The 20,087-nt window shown below is 45.7% G+C and overlaps 1 protein-coding gene across 2 annotated transcripts in view; it reads left to right on the plus strand.

The window, feature by feature from the left end:
- TNFAIP8L3 (TNF alpha induced protein 8 like 3) overlaps positions 1 to 11,602 on the plus strand; it is a 42,060-nt gene extending 30,458 nt beyond the window's left edge. The window contains exons 1-3 of one of the 2 annotated variants that reach the window (XM_080688277.1): positions 5,335 to 5,690; positions 6,028 to 6,161; positions 9,391 to 10,896. In XM_080688277.1, the coding sequence (XP_080544403.1) occupies positions 6,158 to 6,161; positions 9,391 to 9,953 (567 nt within the window). In that variant the 5' untranslated portion in view covers positions 5,335 to 5,690; positions 6,028 to 6,157 and the 3' untranslated portion in view covers positions 9,954 to 10,896. Of the gene's footprint in view, positions 1 to 5,334; positions 5,691 to 6,027; positions 6,162 to 9,390 lie in introns of those variants that run through there. The other variant, XM_080688276.1, reaches the window with a different exon arrangement.
- The last annotated feature ends 8,485 nt before the right edge of the window (positions 11,603 to 20,087 follow it).

A 20,087-nucleotide genomic window follows, 5' to 3' on the forward strand; every position in this document is an offset into this window, starting at 1 on the left:
CACCTTGGGGGTGAGGTTCCACCCAACAATACTTGACCTCCCAGTTTTACCCATAGGCACCTGGGTCTTCGCACCCTGGTGACCTTCCCTACCTGGCTTATTGTTTCTATTCTGCTCATGTGTGTCTAATTGCCTACTCCAGGTCCTAGGGCCAGCTTGTATGTTAAATATTAGAAAAGCTTAATTTATCCCGTTAGAGAACAAGGAAACAGAATAGAGATTCTAATGTTTTCATTGTGCACACCCACTAATGGTGCCTGGTACGGGCTGCTGCCCTCCGAGTCATGGCGAGCCCTTCCACAGGACCAGCGCTGCTTACTTCTTATTGCGAGTGATGGAAACTTGGGGACCTCAGGAAGGTAGGGGAGGGGCCAAACCTAAGAAGGCCTTAAGAATGTGCTGGATTAATCCTCCACTCAGAAAAACCCATTTCCTGACCCTCCCAGGCCCTCTAAATTGTACTGTGATGCCTTTTAAAGTATTCCAAAATATCTTTCTTAATGTCTTAAAAAGGCCATCTCATTCAAGTATGAAAGGGCATTTTTCATGAGCTTCTCAGCTTTGATCATTTCCGGGTGGGGGGGGCGGGGAGGAGGTCAAAGTTTTGGCATGTCCCTAACTCAAAGGTTCCTTGATGATTTCATCTCATTGTACCACCACCAGTGCTGTTTTTTCTTTAATATTCCAGCAGTATACGAACCCCACTTTTATACAAGAAAAGGAAAATGTTCTCCAGTTTGACTCCACTGGAGATGCAACAACTCAATTAGTTTTTCTGGGAACCATAACTGTGTCAGGTTTTATTTCAGAACACTACTTAATCGTTCCTTAGTGGTTTTGTTCCCACAGCAGCAAAGGGGCAACCAAGAACTAAAGCAGAGCAGTGTCTTCTCTTGAAGGTGCTATATCATCGCCATGGAGATGCCATCCTACAGACCACCTTACCCCACGGTCAACCTCTCTTCCTCCTCATTCAGCCTGGGAACAACAAAGAGCAGGAAGGGAGAGTGGAGGGTGTCAGTCTCTCCCCTGGCTCCTGGCCCCTTGTCATTAGTGAAGGATGGACCCTGGGGGACATGACTGGTTTAATCAGCTTCTCTGAGAGCATGTGCAGCTAAGCAGAGGGATGGGTGTGCATCGTGAAAGTTCAAATTCGAAGTCGTTTGTGAGGCTGTTCCATCTCAAGAAGGCTTTCTTGGACTTTTCTTCCAACACTGAAGTGTGAGTGATTGAGTGCCAGCAACTTGGACTACCACAGATCCCTCTCTGCCCGGGTCTTTCCCATCCCCTCCCCATGCCCTGGGAACTCCCCCCTCCCGCCTTCCTTGTACCCTGGGTCTCATGCTTTGATGGATGGTGTTTGTTAAGCACCACAGATTGGTTTCCTCTGGGTACTATCTCCACTCCTAATTTCTACTAAATGCTTTTAGCTAACTCTGCCTCGTCATCATCTTAAGCTGTTGATAGAAATGAAGTGATGCTATGTGAGTCCATACTGGCTACTACACACAATTTCCAGTTTTATAATTTTGACACAGGTAGCCATAGTCATATACAAGTTTCCCCCACCTTGACCATAGGTAGGAAAGTTACCTAGTCCTGTGAGTATGGAGAGAAGAGTTGAGTCTGTCCCCCAGCCCCTCTCTACCAGGACACAATCCCGGGTGAAGGTCAGGGCTCTTTTCTGGGCTGTGGCTGACAGCTCAGAGACCGTCCTCTCTCCTCACCACCTTTTATTTTCCCCAGAATGTAGTACCTTGTTCTTACCATGCTGAAGCTCATCTGCCTCTTTTCTGCCCACTCTCCCAGCTTCCCGCTGTTTATCACTACCAGCTTGGCATTTCACCATCTGTGAGAGCTCCGTGTTTTCTAGAAACGTAAAAACATACATCGCTTGTACTATGGCTGAACATCATTTATAGAAACATCAACTCAGACTGGCCCCAGCACTTTTCCATGCAGCGAAGGGTCCACTTAAATGATGTTTTGCTTTCTTTCGCCAAACTAGTTCATGACCATTATTATGCCATTCTCCCTACATAGTTCTGGTGCTTATTCTCAGAGCACTGACTTCATAATGCTGTCGCTTGAGCTCCTCCATCAGTCTTCGTTTAAGGAAGCCCCTGTTTTTTTCTTCAAGGATGAATTTTGTAGCTTCATCAATCTTGTCTCATCGTGCCAGTCAGGTGAGATATACAGTAGCTGCATAATCATGTTTTCAATCTCCATTCTCAGAGATTCTGAGGTACTTAAACAATCCATTACTTTTTATGGCTGGGGAATGGGAACTTTTGTTCAAATATGGGTGAGAGAATCATCCCTGGCTAAAAGAGCCTTCTTAAGCCTTATACACAGGAGTAAGCCTTACACACAGGAATAAGAAGACAGGTTTGTTCTAGATCTCATGGTCTTTCCATAAACAAACCTGTGCCCAGAGCTAGGCCTGTCTCCCCAGATATCCCAAGTGCACTCCTGACCTTGGCTCCTGAGGCTCACTCTCTTCCTCTCAGTGTTAACCTAAGAAACATTCAAACCTGCAAAGAATTTTTGTGAGTTTATTTGAGCCAAACTGTCGACAATTGCCGGGAAGCAGAATCTCAAAGTATTGAGATAATGCTCCAGAGAACGGCGGGTTTTCATCTTGTTTTATACATTACAATCAAAAGAGGAAATGTAGGTGGGTTACATGCACTCCACTGGTGACAGATTAAGGAGGCCGGAGAAAGCTAAGTGGGAAAACCTCTAGGACTGGATAAAAAGTAAAATGATAGACACATACTTATTTTACTTAGGTGGGTGCAAGATAGTTAACAGTCAACAATTAATTCAGTAACAACAAGAGGATTTGTGGTCTCTGCAGAGTGGTGCCTGTGCTTTGAGGGGCCCAGAAAAAAGGAAAATTACTTTGACATTTCAATGATATGTTATCGTAGATGCAAAAAGACAATAGGCTCAGTTAAGTTAAAGATTAACCTTTGTCAGGGAAGATACCGGCCTAGGACGTGACTACCCACTATAAACTGCGTTTTAATTAAAATGGTTTTCGTTTCAGGCCATCCTTTGTGGTTACTTTAGGTCTCTGAGTTTGCAAGGCCGCCATGCAGGCCTTCCCTGAGCTTGTCAGGTTAGCATGTGTCCCCTTTTCCTCCACATCAGCCTGCAATGTTTTTCCTGAGGGCGGGTCACCAACAGGGTCCCCCTGCAGAAAGCTGAGACACAAGGGTGGATGGTAGGAAACAAGCCCAAGATTTCCATGTGCAAAAAGTATTTTGAGTAGGACTGCCCCTCCCAGCTCTCCCTCAGTGCACACACCCTCCTTAAATCATGCAATCAAGCATGTATGCTGGAAACAGCAGTGCCTCCCCATCCCTCCCCCACAGGTCCCTGGGAGTCGTAAACGTTGACTAGAGTGCTGTCTTGAGGTTATTTCTGTCAGTCCTTTCCCCACATTTCCCATAATGTATGCCACCGGATATTGTTGTCGGGATATATAATTTTCTAAGGTCCAGTAAGTGAGAGAAGTGGTAGGCTAAATAAAACTACACAGATATCTTTACTGCAGAACTTCTCAAGGCCTTTAATAAGCTACCTGGTATGACGAATCGCCAAAAGCCAGTCTCAATATAGAGTCCTCCACAAACTCACTGAAGTGACCACAGAACCTTCCTTCCAGGAACATCTAATAAGACGTATTCCGAAGGATCCTCGCTGGGGCATGTCATGATGGGCGGGCCCTGCACTCAGGGAGTTTGGATTACTGGCCCTGCTCCTAAAGATGCTAACTCTGGAGGTCTTGGGCAGAGTGTGGGAATCTGCTTATTAGTTGCTGTTTGTGGTTTTTTTCTTAAAGCTTTCCTTGTGATTTGGATGATGACTATTGATCTTTAGGGCTTCTGAGACGCTATACCTGTGACCCTCCTGGGCCCTCACCAAGGAACTTGTACCCAAGTCCCCTTTGTAGGTAAAAAACACATGTTTATGCAAGAGAGATGCTACAAACTGATGAGGGCCTTTGTAATTTGGGGAAAATTGCTGGCCTGTTTCTGTGCCTTTAGAAACCACCTCCTATGTAGCCATCCTCATCTACCCACATTGAAGTCCACCTTCACAGCCCTCAGAGCTGGGGTTCAACGTCATGCAGAGTTGAACAAATAGTAAATGCTCAATGATTGCAGAGAAACCAAGGGATAAAAAGGACGTTGGACCCCAAATGGCACTCACCAGCATTTTTAAATGGACAGTAATGGGCGTTTTATCACTGTGATATGTTTGTTACAACGACACATTTAAAGGAATTATTTCAAAGGTTAATTTTTAGCCCGACCGGTGCGGCTCAGTGGTTGATCTTCGACCTCTAAATCAGGAGGTCAAGGTTTATCCCAGTCAGGGCACATGCCCGGGTCGCAAGCTCCATCCCCAGTGGGGAGTGTGCAGGAGGCAGCCAATCAATGATTCTCTCTCATCATTGATGTTTCTATCTCTCCCTCTCCCTTCCTCTCTGAAATCAATAAAAACGTATTTTAAAAAATAAAATAAAAGGTTAATTTTTAGATAGCAATATTAACAATATACAAGATATATCTATTAGATATATAACTATTTAACCATAAGGTGAAAACTACTTGCTGTCAAGTTAAAATAATAATGCAAGGAGGTTCGTAGTTTTTCAAATTCTTATGGGGTTAGCTGAGCAAAACGTGTGCCGGGCAGTGCTCTGGAGAACAATGTTGGGAAGGCTGCTGGTGAACAGAGGGGGCTTGGAATCAGGCTGGCAGGGAGGCTATGGTAGAAATGCCAGCTTCACCCAGCTCACAGGGTTAACACCGTGAAGTGCCTGGCACAGAGCCAGCGCTCCCCTCGTCCAGCCACTGGCTGCCGTGTGCCACCAATACACTGGGCTCTGGACGGATGGACAGACAGGAGCACTTAGACACAAGTCCCTGCTCCCACAGAGCTTACACTCTGGTGAACACACATTCAGTTGATTTGTGCTTCTGTATAAATGCACGGTTGCCGCATTTTTGAGAGCCTCTAAAAGTACTTCATTCTCAGGCAATTTTTAGGAACTGTTCCTACAAAGAAAGGACTGTTTTTTTTATATTCCAGAACGGATCTATCTAGACTTCATTGTTCCCGTCAGAATAATCACCTGAGGAGGCATATACTTATTTCAATAACAAAGTCTTTCAGCTTCTCCTGTGGAATTGACTTCCGAGCACACAGCACCATCTTTTGCACATCCTACATGCTTGTAAATATTTGTCTTTGGAGGACTGATTTGATGTTTTTGGAACAAAGGTTATTCACACAAAGGTCTGCTGACTGTGGTGCATCATCAGACAGGGCAAGAATATTATTTGTCTCAAACTCTGGAAGGGCTCAAATCAGGAAGTCAGCTTTCTCATGGGACGGAAGAGTCACCGAGGCTGAAGGGACATCTTGGCCATGTCAGGGCTACTTGGCTGTGAAGTTGCTTGCAATTGCTGTGGTCTCAGACTTCAGGGAGGGAGCTTCCTGGGGCTGTGAGAGGCCGTAGCACTCACCGCTTTAGTTCTGGGTGGAGTCCCCTGAGACCTGCAGCTGGAAGAGCCTGCCAGCTGGATTCACTTTCCTGGAATGACCCAGGGCTGAGGGAGCAAGGCCCAGCCAGTCGTGAGAGGCCTGCGGCTGGAGGAAGCACCGGGGCCTATGTCAGCATTGTGTTTGAGTGTTTATTGAGTCTGTGTCTGCAAGACCTAAGTGTCCAGGGATTAATCACTGTCCACTGAGGGAATGAGTCCGGGCTGGGCAGAGGGGGTGGAGTATGAGATGGGGACGGGCCAGACAAGGACTGCAGAAGCTGGCTGTCCACTGCATATCACATCTGTCACTTCAGGGTGGCCACAGAGCACTGGGCAAAAGCTGTAGGGACCTACAGGGCCCTCAGTTCTCAAAGGAAAATTGTTGGGGTTTGTGTTTTCAGTGTAAGTTTGCACTGTATTGTACTACTTTCTTATTCTTCTGCAATATTTCTCTGGTACTTAACAGACACCATCTCATCGCTGTAAACAGAACTGACCCCCAGGACCCACGGGCACTTGGGTCTAGGTGCTATGGCAACTCGAAACTCTTGTCTCTGTCTTCAGGCAACTTGAATCTCCTTGGGAAGATAGTAATAATGAGTAAGGCTGGCCAGGGGGGTTGATTTCAAATGTCAGCTCCAGCTAATTGGTGACTTCACAGGGGATTTCATCAGATCTAAGGCACCATGGATTGTAAGATGCTGTTCTTAAGAAAGATAAAGGTGCTGCCAATTAAATTGTGATTGCTTTATTACTTAGAATTTTTATTTTATGCTTATTGAAGCATCCTTTTTAGACCTACTTAGATATATTATTTTTAACATGTATTTCTCTTTCTCATTCATAAAGTGGAAACTAAGTTGGCTTTGTTTTTCTGAGCTTCTTCACAGTCAGAGTAGTACCGGCTGAAGCACCTTTGACTTGGTGCTGTCAATGTCTTACTTCCCACACAGTGCAGTTCTCTGTGCCGTCGGAGCATTGGCGAGGCAATATTTCTTACAAAAGTACTTTTTTTTTTAATTTAATAAATCTTTATTGTTCAGATTATTACAATTGTTCCTCTTTTTTCCCCCATAGCTCCCCTCCACCCGGTTCCCACCCCACACTCTGCCCTTACCCTCCCCACTGTCCTCATCTATAGGTATACAATTTTTGTCCAGTCTCTTCCCGCACCCCCCACACCACTTTACCCCCGAGAATTGTCAGTCCACTCCCTTTCTATGCCCCTGATTCTATTATATTCACCAGTCTATTCTATTCATCAGATTTTTTTATTCACTTGATTTTTAGATTCACTTGTTGATAGATATGTATTTGTTGTTCATAATTTTTATCTTTACCTTTTTCTTCTTCTTCCTCTGCTTAAAGAATACCTTTCAGCATTTCATATAATACTGGTTTGGGGGTGATGAACTCCTTTAGCTTTTTCTTATCTGTGAAGCTCTTTATCTGCCCTTCAATTCTGAATGATAGCTTTGCTGGGTAGAGTAATCTTGGTTGTAGGTTCTTGCTATTCATCACTTTGAATATTTCTTGCCACTCCCATCTTGCCTGCATAGTTTCTGTTGAGAAATCAGCTGACAGTCGTATGGGTGCTCCCTTGTAGGTAACTAACTGTTTTTCTCTTGCTGCTTTTAATATTCTCTCTTTGTCTTTTGCCCTTTGCATTTTAATTTTGATGTGTCTAGGTGTGGTCCTCTTTGGATTCCTTTTGTTTGGGGTTCTGTGCACTTCCTGGACTTGTAAGTCTATTTCTTTTACCAGGTGGGGGAACTTTTTGGTCATTATTTCTTCCAATAGGTTTTCAGTATCTTGCTCTCTCTCTTCTTCTGACACCCCCATAATTCAGATGTTGGTATGCTTGAAGTTGTCCCAGACACTCCTTACACTATCTTCATATTTTTGGATTCTTTTTTCTTTTTGCTTTTCCAGTTGAGTGTTTTTTGCTTCTTTGTATTTCAAATCTTTGACTTGATTCTTGTGATCCTCTAGTGTGCTGTTAGATCTCTGTATAATATTTTTTATTTCAGTCAGTGTATGCTTAATTTCTAGTTGGTCCTTCTTCATATCCTTGTGGGTCTCACTAAATTTATCGGCCTTTTCTAGAAAATTCTTGAAAAAGCTTATAACCGTGGTTTTGAACTCTATATCCAGTCATTTGCTTTCATCCATTTCTTTCATTTGTGTTTTTTTCCTTTTCTCCGCATTTTGGCTGCTTCTCTGAGTTGATAGAATGGCTTTGTGTGCTAGGTGTCCTTATAGGGTCCAGTGGTTCAGCCTCCCCAGTTACCTGAGGTGGACACTCTTGGTGCACCCCTTTGTGGGCTGTGTGCACAGTCTTGTAGTTAAGCCTTGATTGTTGTTGGTATCACTGGGAGGAATTGACCTCCAGGCCAATTGGCTGTGAGGATCAGCTGTGTCTATGCTGGGAGAACTTCTGTGCTGGAGACACCCTTATGAGACAAGACTTGCAAAAGCCTCTGTGCTCAGCTTGGATGGGGCGGAATCTCAGGGCAGAGCAGACAGCATTGGTTTCCCGTCAGCCCTGCCCTAATAGGCCCCTGTGTCTCAGTGTCCCGCGGTAATCGCTGCAAGCACCTCTGAGAGAAAGCCGCCCTCGAGTTCTGCCCGCTGCCAGACAGTCCAGTTTCTCCCTGAATGAGCCTGCGTCCCCAGAGTCTCGCCTGGAACTGGAGTTCAGCACAGTCGGAAGCTTTTGTCTCCCTCCCAGTTGAGAAAGCCAGCCGTGCACTTAGTTGCCAGTCCTCTCTGCACGTGTCTCAGTACCTCTGCCTCCTGCAGCTCCTCTGAGTCTCAGTGTGCTTTTCTCTTTCCTTCTAGTTGTAGAATTTCCACTCAGCCAGCCTTCCTATGGTTCTGGATGATGTCCGTTTTGTCTTTTAGTTGTAGTTTTGAAATTGTTGTGCGAGGCAGCAGTTTAGGTGTTTACCTATGCCGCCATCTTGGTTTCTCCTAGATCTTCTACAAAAGTACTCTTGACTTTTCTCCCAAATTTCTGGCTCCTGTTGTATAAGTTGATATGCACACAGGTAATGACAACCACAGCACAACCGCCACCTGGCAACAGTGACTGTAAATGCACCTTGATTTCCAAGATATCAAACTGGAAAAATACATCTTAGACTCTATGAACTATGAACTCTGAGATTCAGCCAAGAAAAAAAGACTACATTCTTGCCCTGACCAGGTGGCTCAGTTGGAGCATCATCCCATACACCAAAAGGTTTTGGGTTTGATTCCCGGTCGGGGCATATATCTAGGTTTCAGGTTCGAATCTCAGGTGGGGCACTTATGGGAGGCAACCGATGGATCTTTTTCTCTCACATTGATGTTTCTCTCTCTCCCTTCCTCTCTAAAATCAGTAAAAACATATCCTCAGGTAAGGATTTTTTTTTAAAAAAAAGACTACATTCTTGTCATTAAGCTATAATTTCCTCCTGTATAATTTGCAAAACTGAATGGTTTCCAGTGCAACAGCCACAACAGGGAGTCCTCTGTGATCTAATAGAGTCTGGAAGACTGTATGCATGAAGTGGGTGTAAAAAGGTCAGATTTGGCCTAAACACGAGGAGACCCCCTTCCAGAGAGGGAAGAGCACAATTTAGAAGGTTCAAAGAGTAAACAAGCATGTCATGTGAACAGGACAATGTGGCTACCAGGCATGGGTGGGGTTTAGTTAAAGAGTGTGGACTCTAAAAGCATGAATTTTTGCTCTAAGAACATAAGTTCAAATTAGTGTGCTTCACTTGTAGGAAAATAATAAATGGTTCTTATATTGCCATAACTTTCATTTCTTTTCTTATCCTAGGTCCCGATGTTTTTAGTTCAAAGAGTTTTGCCCTTCAAGCCCAGAAAAAGATTCTGAGCAAAATAGCCAGCAAGACCGTGGCCAACATGCTGATTGATGACACCAGCAGTGAGATCTTTGATGAGCTCTACAAAGTCACCAAAGAGCACACCCACAACAAGAAGGAAGCCCACAAGATCATGAAAGACTTAATCAAGGTGGCCATCAAAATCGGGATCCTCTACCGGAACAACCAGTTCAACCAGGAGGAGGTTGCTATCGTGGAGAAGTTCAGGAAGAAGCTGAACCAGACAGCCATGACCATCGTCAGCTTCTATGAGGTGGAATACACCTTCGATAGGAATGTGCTCTCCAATCTCCTACACGAGTGCAAGGACCTGGTGCACGAACTGGTGCAGCGACACCTGACCCCCAGGACCCACGGGCGCATCAACCATGTCTTCAACCACTTTGCTGATGTGGAGTTCCTCTCTACCCTTTATAGTCTGGATGGAAACTGTAGACCCAGCCTCAAGAGGATGTGTGAAGGAATCAATAAATTGCTAGATGAGAAAGTCCTCTGAATATCTTCCCTCCTCCTGGACTTTGCTGCATTCCGGTTACAGCCCCCAGTGTGGTCTGGGTGAGAGTCAAGAAAACAGGAAGAAACCCTCGTCGAAGACGCCCATGTTCTGTCCTTTTCATCCCTTTGATGTGGATGCCGAGTTGCGCTCAGGTGTGTTTGTCCCCTGAGCTTGCTGACGAGGTCTGTACTTTAAACCACCTTTGTTTGCGAGCCGAAAGGACATGTCTTCTATGCTAAGCAGAAAGGCTGCCCTGCTCATCAAGGAGAGCTCGATTCATCTGTGGAGTGGAAGGAGCCCTGGCCCAGGAGGCAGAGGACATGGTTTGGTTCCCAGCTCCACCGGCTACAACTCCACCCTCTGGATCCTGCCCGCCTGCCTGCCTCCCTGGGCTGCTGTGAGGATCAAATGAAACAATGTATGTTCACGACTTTGAAGATGCTAATGTAGGGTCTTCTTTTCTCTTCAGAGTGTGAGAGGGATCCACTAGACTATTAAGCAGCAAAGAACAGAACAATAGTCTCTGGTGGGCTGGGCTTGCAATCTGTCTCTAGATGTGCTATTTCAAACAAATTGAAAATGAATCTAAAGGTATGAAAAAGTATAGCGGCAAATTGGGAAAATGTTTTTCAAGAGCTCTGTTTTCTGGATCTTAGATGTGCGGTTTTATGATCCTCCAGTGGACTGGTAGAGTCCCACCCATCACGCAGAAGCGGAGAACTGTACTCCCTGCAGGACCCCCTTCCCTCCTCTAAGGGGCACAATCTGTGAGGCACAGGAGGGTTTATTCTGGCTGCACAGGAGAGTCAGGCAAAGTGAACCCCTACCCATCTTTCTTGGCCTCTCATAGTCATTGTGTGCTGTTTTCTCTAGTTTGTTAATAAATTGAACTACCCTTCCAACAAGAGGTTTTGGAATTGTGATTCAAAAATAAAATTCCTGTGCTGGCCGGCTTGCTCAGTTGGTTGGAACGTTGTCCCATGCACCAAAAGGTTGCAAGTTGGATTCCCGGTTGGGGCCGTACTGGAGGCAAATGATCAATGTTTCTCTTTCACATCAATGTTTCTCTCTCTCTCTTACTCTTCTTATCTCTCTAAAATCAATAAACATATCCTCAGGTGAGGATAAAAAGTAAAATTCCTTGGTGTTAGATACAGTGTTAAAGATAATGGGATTTAAAGGAAGAAGAAAATGAAGAGTAAGGCCTCTGCACTTAGACCCTATGGGGAAGTGGCCCCAAGGGAAACCAGGTGGGGTATGTGTCCCTGGTCCAGGGGGAGCCAACTCACAGACATGGTGACTGCCTCTTCTGAATGTCTCACAGCTTCGCTTTCACACTGTGGCTTCTGACATCCTTTCATCATAGTCTTAATAAACATCAGGACACTGTATTGTCTTATAATGTTGTCTAAAGGACACCACATTAAGAGACATGCTCTTGCCCTGGCTGGTATGGCTCAGTTGGTTGAGTGTCACCCTATGCACCAAAAGGTCACTGGTTCAATTCCCAGTCAGGATACATGCCCAGAGTTGGGCTCAATCCCCAGTAGGGGGCCTGTAGGAGGCAACCAATCGATGTTTCTTGCATTAATGTTTCTCTCTCTCTCCCTCTCTCTGTCTCTCTAAAAATCAATAAAAACAGTTTTTTTACAAAAAAGATGTGCTCTTCCTACATCACCTCCTGTCCCACTATGCTTCTCTTGTAGAACACCACATTAGCTCAGCCCCAGGGTACATCCCACTCCATGGTCTCTCTCTAGCAGGAGCATCAAGAGATGGTTTGTGGGAACATGTGAAACAAACCTAGAGTGTCCTTTTAGCCTCAACTGGCTCCCATGTCAATATCAGTGCAAACCGTTCAGTTCAGTTCTTCAGCTACCAACACTCAAAATTAGTTCATAGGAAGGATGTCCAGGGAGGAATAGGGAATAGTTAAGTCAGCCCCTGTTCTCCATATTTGACAGGCATGGCCTAGTCAGTGCCTCCTCATAGACATAAGGGCTAACAATGATACCTTGTGCACATCTGAGCTGGAGTCGTTGGTCATTGGGGCAAAGCTGGTGGGAATTACAGGCAGATGACTCCCCCTCTCACCCACCCAGTAGGCAGCAAGCAGCCCAGCAGTAGCCACATGAATTTTTACATGCAGAGCCCTCAATGCCTGCCTTGGTGTACTCATCTGATTAAGGACTGCGTGCTAGTTTGAGGGCTGGTTCTTTTTTCACTAAGCAGGTGGATCTATCCAGAGAACTGAGACCCAAAAAAGAATGGGTGGAGCTGTCGTCTGTCCATCTGAGACACAGCAGGACAGAAGACGGGATCCCCAGCCAAAGAGGATTGATTGCAGGTTCTCCCTGCTCCACAGGCCATGGCACACAGCAGTGGCAGCAAAGGAGGGACGAGCAGGTTCTGACAGCCCATGAGTCTGCAGGAACTGGGTCCTCCTTGCTCTGCTCAGAGAAGGAGCAGCACTTCCAGCAACAGGTCTCAGCAGGGGCAACAGCAGAGCGTAGACCAAAACATCTACGGCCTCAGGCCTCCCCACTGCGGCAGCCAGGCAGCTCTCCTGCAAGGCCGGCTGGGTGTATCTCAAGCTTATCAACAGCAGAGGGAGCTGGGCTATCCCGGTGCAGGAGACCCACCATTCCTCTAACCCAGTGGTCGGCAAACCAAGGCTTGCGAGCCACATGCGGCTCACGATCCGCGGTTTGTCACTCTGTTGACTAATGAGTTTGCCGACCACTGCTCTAACCCAACCTTATGTGTACATTTCAACATACCATTGGCATATAAACTCTAGTGACTGTCAAGTTTCCTCATCCAAATGAAATGGTTACAAATTTCAAATACTTTACATAACAGTGACCAAAGAAAGGATCTAATTATTGGTTTATTCCCAGGGTTTTAACTATGTTACTTAGTGGCCCTGAAAAGCTGTTTTGGCTGGGAAAAGTGTGACAGGCTAGCAGAGGCTTTCAAAAACAGGACTCTGTGGATGTGCATTTTGCTTAGAATCCTGTACAAAATTTTCAATAATGAGAACCCACAAAAGCAAGGTTAGCGTGTCTACATGTAAGTGGCACCTGAAATAAAACTGATTTCAAAACAAGTAACAGTACAAAATCACTCAGTTGATCAAGCCCCACACAAACCAGAGAGCAATGCCTGGCTGTGCAATTCCAAGGCAGAGAAAGGACTCATTCTTTAAAGGGGGTGAGAGGGCGGCAGAGCAGCTTGTCTGTCATCTGGAAACATCACCGAGTCTCAGCATCCCTGAGCACTCGGCTCTGTCCCCACGGGAGGACACGAGGGATGCATGCTGAAGTTCCCACCCACCCTGATTCGGTGTCCTCTGTGAATCTGAACCCTGCAGGAACACATTCCCTGCCGGCTGTGCCTGCCATACGTCTGTATCACTCTTCCTCCGTGTTTGCATCTGTGAGTCTTGACACCCTCAGCAACTCCAGGTCTCTGCTCAGTGACAAATGAAAATGAAAAGACGTCTCCATCTGTGCGTCTCTCCCAACTCCCATCTCCCCCATCTGTACATTTCTCGGAAGCAAATCAGTACATTCACTGGCTGCTCCAATGAACTTGTATTCATTTATATAAAAGAAGAAAATTCAAATCAGGCCTTCATGTCCTCCATCCCAATGTCTTTGGTGATTTTTTTTTATTATTATTATTACTATATGGTCCCAGATGTCAAGAGCAAAACCAATCAGTAAAAATTCTAGAGCAGCCAACTGGCTGCCAAGACACTGCGTTAGCAGCACACTGCAATGTCCAGTAATGGGCTGGGACATTGACAGGAGTCGTGAGTCACATAGCCTGGAAGGAGAGGGTTGCAAGGCTCTCCCCACTCAGAAGTCTGTGGCCAGTGGGTTTCCCTTATTTAGTCTGACCCTGCTCTAGGGGCTACAACCCAGGCCAGGCCCACCTCCTGCTCTTTTCTTAGAAGGTTGCCTTGCTTGTTAGAGAAAAGACTTTTCTACAATCCTGTCCTCAAAATGGCACCTAGGAATCCTGTGGCGGGTGAGCTGGAAGGGGCAAGAGTTCATGAGTTCTATATGGAGTTTTAAGATTTTTGTTTCATCCTAACTTTAAAAAAAAAAAAAAATCAAGATCAACATCAGTAGCTTCCGAATCATGTGGGGATGACTATCTTATGACCAGCTGGTGCCATCTGGCTTCAGGGTTTGAGTTACTCTTTGTGTTTACAATGTCATTCATGCTGATTGATCAACTCAAATGAGAGAAAATTATTTAACTTAATATGTTTCTCTCTCTGGGCCTGGGCATCCCCTAGGGGTCTGCAGGCCTAGTTGCGCATCTCTGAGTTCTCAATTTTGAGAAATGTTGCTACTACATATGGACGTATAGGTTTGTAGAGAATGAGTGTCACCCTGCCCTTGATGGTGACTCATTGGTGGGCCTCAAAGGTAAACCTGTGTCTGAGGGACACAGATGCCTGCTGCAGAAAGGGGCAGGCTCCCACATGAAAACTGGCCAGGTAGAGCTACCACATAAATCAAAGGATAAATCAAAGGATTGACAAACCTGTCCTGGCAATCCTAATACTAAATCTCAAAGGTACAAGAGAGGCTATCGCCGGACATGCCAGGCACTGCTGCTCCCAAGGAGGGGAGTAGTGGAGAAAGCTTGCAAAGCTTCCTTGCAAAGAGAAGTGACCTGGACCTGCCCATACTGTCCCAGTTCCAGCTGCACCTGCAGCATGCAGATTCCCAGGTGTCAAGAGCGTGTGCGATTCCAGGATCCCAACAGCTTAATCTTTGGTTAAATTAAAGAATAAGGCATGTGGCACTCAGAATGCCTCCCAGTCCCTGGAGGAGGAGGGAGTAAGCCAGAGCAAGCCGTTCTCATACCCCACCCTGATTAGCACCTCAGTGCCACACTAACCTGTCCTTTCCCTTTCTGTCCTTTTTTTGATGAGTTGGGGCAGGCCTCTATAGAGGAGGTGTGCTGGCCGCCCACCCAGGCAGCCGGAGTTTGGGCAACCGGACCCCCCAGGCCGTGGTATAGGACTCTTCCTTGCTGACTGCTAAGGCCTTTCTGGACCAGTTCCTGGGAAAAGGGAGTCTGGGGATTGGCTCCACCTCAAGGAGGGGCTGGGTGGGAGCCAGGGCTTGGCACAAAGCGAATGCTGAATGCCCAGGCTAGTGGGGAAGCAGCAATTAGGTTATGTTAGGAGGGAAAGAGCGCTCTTCCAGCCTCTGGCTTGTGAAGGAAGAGCTTGCAGGCTACGTCCCGAAGGTGACTGGGCTCCCTCTGCCCACCTCTCAGAGCAACGTCTTCCCTGCCAAGAGGGTCATATTTCCTTAGTGATGGGAATGGGCTGCCCTGGTCTGTGTAAGAAGCAGCTGCAACTTGACCTTAGAAATTGATAGTTGGGTTTGGGAGACAGAGAGTTGCACAAGGTCCCTAAGAACGCTTCCAGTTCCATAGCTCCGTATTCTGAGCATCACAGGAGAGAAGCTTGGACATTTCTTCATTGCAGATTTCTTAGGGGGAAGCTATTCATTATTTAAATGAAGAAATAGCTTCCAAATAGACTGAGGAATGACTCCTCGATGATCCCCGTCAGGACTTCTGACCGTAGGTCTAAGTTCATGATTTCAAAAGGGAAAAGCTTTAAGCCAGAAAATGCAGGGTAAAATCAATCCATGAAGACCATTGAGCTGCAATGTGGGCCCAGATAGTCAGCCAGTCACCAGCTTAGCAGGTGCTCGCTGGGATTCAACGTTAGGATTGAACCTCTCCTGAGATACACATTTCAAATCAAAATGTGTCAGACTCCAGCAATACATCTTTGTAGAGATAATAGGGTGATAAGCAAAGTCATGAATAAGTCATTACTGATTTGAGTCAAATATCATAGTAAATTATCAGAATTAGGTTTAAATCCTATTAAATAAAAGACTAATATGCAAATCGACCGAATGGTGGAACAACCAGTCGCTATGATGTGATCTGACCACTAGGGGGCAGATGCTCAATGCAGGAGCTGCCCCCTGGTGGTCAGTGTGCTCCAACAAGGAGAATGCCACTCAGCCAGAAGCCCTGAGCCAGGCTCACAGCTGGCAAGTGTAGCAGTGGTGGTGGGAGCCTCCCTGGCCTCCGTGGCAGTGCTAAGGATATCCAACTGCCAGCTTAGGTCCACTCTCCAGTGGGGAGTGGGCCTAAGCCAGCAGTCAGACATCCCCCGAGGGCTCCCGGACTATGAGGGGGAACAGGCTGGGCTGAGGAACCCCCCAAGTGCACAAATTTTGTACCTTGGGCCTCTAGTATATTAATAAGGCCATTCTCCCAATAAATCGAACATTTATGAAGTTCTCAGAACTTCTCCCCCCACTGTTTGAAACATTTTTAGTACATCTCATTACAGCCCAAAAGCTCTTCCTTCACAAGCCAGGGGATGGAAGAGTGCTCTTTCCCTCCTAACATAACCCTAATACATTCAGCATTCTCTCTGTGCCAATGACATGCACCCCAGTGTATTCCATGCACCCCAGTATGGGGAACTCATTCTCTCACTGAAATAACACTATCCTTATTCATATATACAACTAGCGTTCTTTGAAATATCTCTAATATGCATCTTTATGTTGCATTCCATGCACCCCAGTGTTGTGAACGCACCTTTTTTAATGAACACTTTTATTGAAATATAACTCACATAGCATACAATCCACCCATTTAAAGCATGCAATTCAGCAAATTTTGGTATATTCACAGATATGTGCAACCATAACCACAGTTTTAGAACATTTTCATCACCTCAAAAAAAAAACTTAGTTCCTTTAGCTATCATCTCCCTCTGCCCATTCATGCCTTACTAGCAATATAAAAGTTGCTCTTTTATATTGTTGCACATCACACATAATAATTTTTCAATATTGGAATGCACTACAGGTGTAGGTTCAGAACAAACAAATCCCAATGACATGCACAACTAAGACTCATTGTGTGGATCCAGGTTGAGCCTCAAGCATCCTCTGCATCATTCTTGGAAAGACAAGCCTCACCACCCTCTTAAAGGGTGGCCTCTGCAAGGAGGTGGATTCGTCTAAGTCTAAGGATGACAGGATATTAAAGTATTCAGTTATTATTATAGAATCATCTACTTCTCTCTTTAATTCTATCAGTTTTTGCTTCCTATCATTAAGTGCATAAATGTTTATAATTGTCATGTCTTCTTGTTGTGTTGAACCTTTTATTAATATGTAACACTAGAGGCCCGGTGCACAAAATTCGTGCTTTGGGGGCGGGGGTCCCTCAGCCTGGCCTGTGCCCTCTCACAGTCCAGGAGCCCTGGGGGGATGTCCGACTGATGGCTTAGTGGGCCTAAGCCGTCAGTCAGACATCCTTAGCATTGCCACGGAGGCAGGAGAGGCTCCCACCATTGCCGCTGTGCTCGCCAGCTGTGAGCCCGGCTTCTGGCTGAGCAGCACTCCCCCTGTGGGAGCGCACTGACCACCAGGGGGCAGTTCCTGTGTTGAGTGTCTGCCCCCTGGTGGTCAGCGCACATCATAGTGACCGCTCATTCCACCATTCGGTCATTTGTATATTAGCCTTTCATTATGTAGAATTCTTCTTTGCCTCTTGTGACCTTTTTTAATTTAAAGTCTATTTTGTCTGATATTAGTACAGTCAATCCTGCTCTCTTTTGGCTACTATTTGCATGAAATATCTTTTTCCATCCTTTCACTTTCAATCTATTTGTGTCTTTGGATCTAGAGTGAGTCTCCTGTCAACAGCATATAGTTGGATCATGTGTGTTTTTTCCATTCTGCCAATCTCTGTCTTTTGATTGGATAGTTTAATCCATTTACATTTGAAGTAATTACTGATAAGAAAGAACTTCTGTCATTTTACTATTTGTTCTCTGCCTGCCTTTAGCTTTTTGTTCCTGCATTTCTTCCTTATTTTGTGTGTAGTTGATATTTTGAAGTGAAATGCTAAAATCTCATTTCCTTTTGTGTGTATTCTACAGCTGTTTCCTTGGTGGTTACCATGGGGAGTACATTTAATGTCCCCAAGTTAAACACTCTCAGTTGAATTTATACCAGCATAACTTCAATAGCATACAAAAACTCTGCTCCTTTACAGCTCTGTCCCCACCCCTTTCAGTTGCTGTCACACAAGTATATCCTTCTACATTGTATGTCCAAAAACATAAATTAATAATTATTTTAAATGTATTAGTCCTGTAAATCATGTACAAAACAAAAAGTGAAGTTATTACAATAATGCTAGCCTGTGTGTTTACCTTTATTGTGATCTTTATTTCTTCATCCTTTCATTTCATCTTGTAGGACTCCCTTGAGCTTTTGTTTTACAGGCTAGGCCTAGTGATACCAAACTCCCTCAACTTTTGTTTTTCTGAGAATGTCTTAATTTTGCCCTCACTTTTGAAGGTCAGTTTTGCCAGACATAGGATTCTTGATTGGCAATTTTTGTTGTTGTTGAAAACTGGACATTTGGATCTAAAAATGTGGTAACTCTGGATATCAGCTTCTCCCCTTTCCCAGGGTTTTCTAGATTTTTTTGTTTGGTTGTTTATTTTTGTTTTTGTTTTTGGTTGTTATTGTTCTTGCTTTATTGTTGTAGGCTGTCTCTGTGATAAGGATCAGCCTAAGATATAAATGTAAGGTCTTTTCAGATGTTTTCTGAGCCTTTGCCTTTCCCTGGGCATGCACAGTCACTTTCTAATTATCTCCATATATGCAGTTGTTTTCAAATGTCCTGGTCTTTAATATCTGGCTCCCAGAAGGGAAAAATGAAGAGGAGAAGGTGCTGGTGAGGAGATAGAAGGTAGCTAGGCAGTTAGGGACAGGACCTGGAGAAGGGAAACTAAATAGAGAAATCCAAGAATATCAGAACATAGCAGACATAGCAGGATAGAGTTTGCTGGCTGTGCCCTGTTCTGAGAAAAACCGCAGAAATAAACAAGATGACCCAGGGCTGAACCCAGTTGAGCGAGGAAAAGACAGTGACATCACCTCAGACCTGACATGGCAATCCTCAATCAGGCCCATCCCACTGGTGGGAACTTGAGCTTTAAAATGTATGGATGCTGCTAAGGCAGAATTCTTTGAATGATCAATCAGGAGCTAGCAAAGCATATATCTACCCCTGGACAAAGAAGCTTCACCGGCAACCAACTTGGGCCCCCTCCCCACTGTGGGGAGTCTAACTCTCTCAATAAAATTTTATTTTCACTTACCTCCTTGTCCATGAATTCATTGTTCAACTTCATGAGACAACAAACTCAGACCCAAACAGAAAAACTGGTATCACCAGCTCTCTAAGTCCCCTGTAGGTCACACCAGCTGGAAGGTAAAACACAATTATGGGAGGTGCAGCAACAATGACCACCTGCTTCTTTGCATCTCTGTGATCAGAAGTGACAATCAGTGATCAGAACCCATATTTGGAAGACAGGATCCTCTTTGAACAACCTGATTCCTGCAATTGTGCAAGCTGCTCAAAACTGAACATGCGCAGGAGAAACCAAGATGGCGGCATAGGTAAGCACCTAAACTGCTGCCTCACACAACAATTTCAAAACTACAACTAAAAGACAGAACGGACACCATCCAGAACCACAGGAAAGCTGGCTGAGTGAAAATTCTACAACTAGAAGGAAAGAGAAAAGCTCACAGAGAATTGGAGGTATGGCAAAGGGTCTTTGTGCGCGCAGAGAGGAAGGGCGGCTGAGAGCCTGGCTGACTTTCTCTGGCGGAAGGGGGAAGGAAGCCTCTGACCACACTGAACCCCAGTTCTGACTGCACTGAACCCCAGTTCCGGGCGAGCCCCTGGGGACCCACGCTCTTACAGGGGGAGTCTGGATTCTCGGGCGGAGACTCGGGAGCCAGGGAAGGCAGAGGTCTGAAGGCGCACGCGTGCCAGTGCGCACAAAGGCTGTGGAGGTTGCCACAGGCTTTCCCTAGTGGAAGGGAGTTGGAGGCTCCTGACTGCACTGAGCCCCAGTCCTAACTGCACTGAACCCCGGCTCCAGGCAAGCCCCGGGGGACCCACGCTCTTGTGGGGGGAGTCTGGACTCTCGGGCGGAGACTCGGGAGCCGGGGAAGGCAGAGGTCTGAAGGCGCG

This window comes from Plecotus auritus (assembly GCF_963455305.1).
Source record: "Plecotus auritus genome assembly, chromosome: 1".
In the NCBI taxonomy this organism is placed as follows: domain Eukaryota; kingdom Metazoa; phylum Chordata; class Mammalia; order Chiroptera; family Vespertilionidae; genus Plecotus; species Plecotus auritus.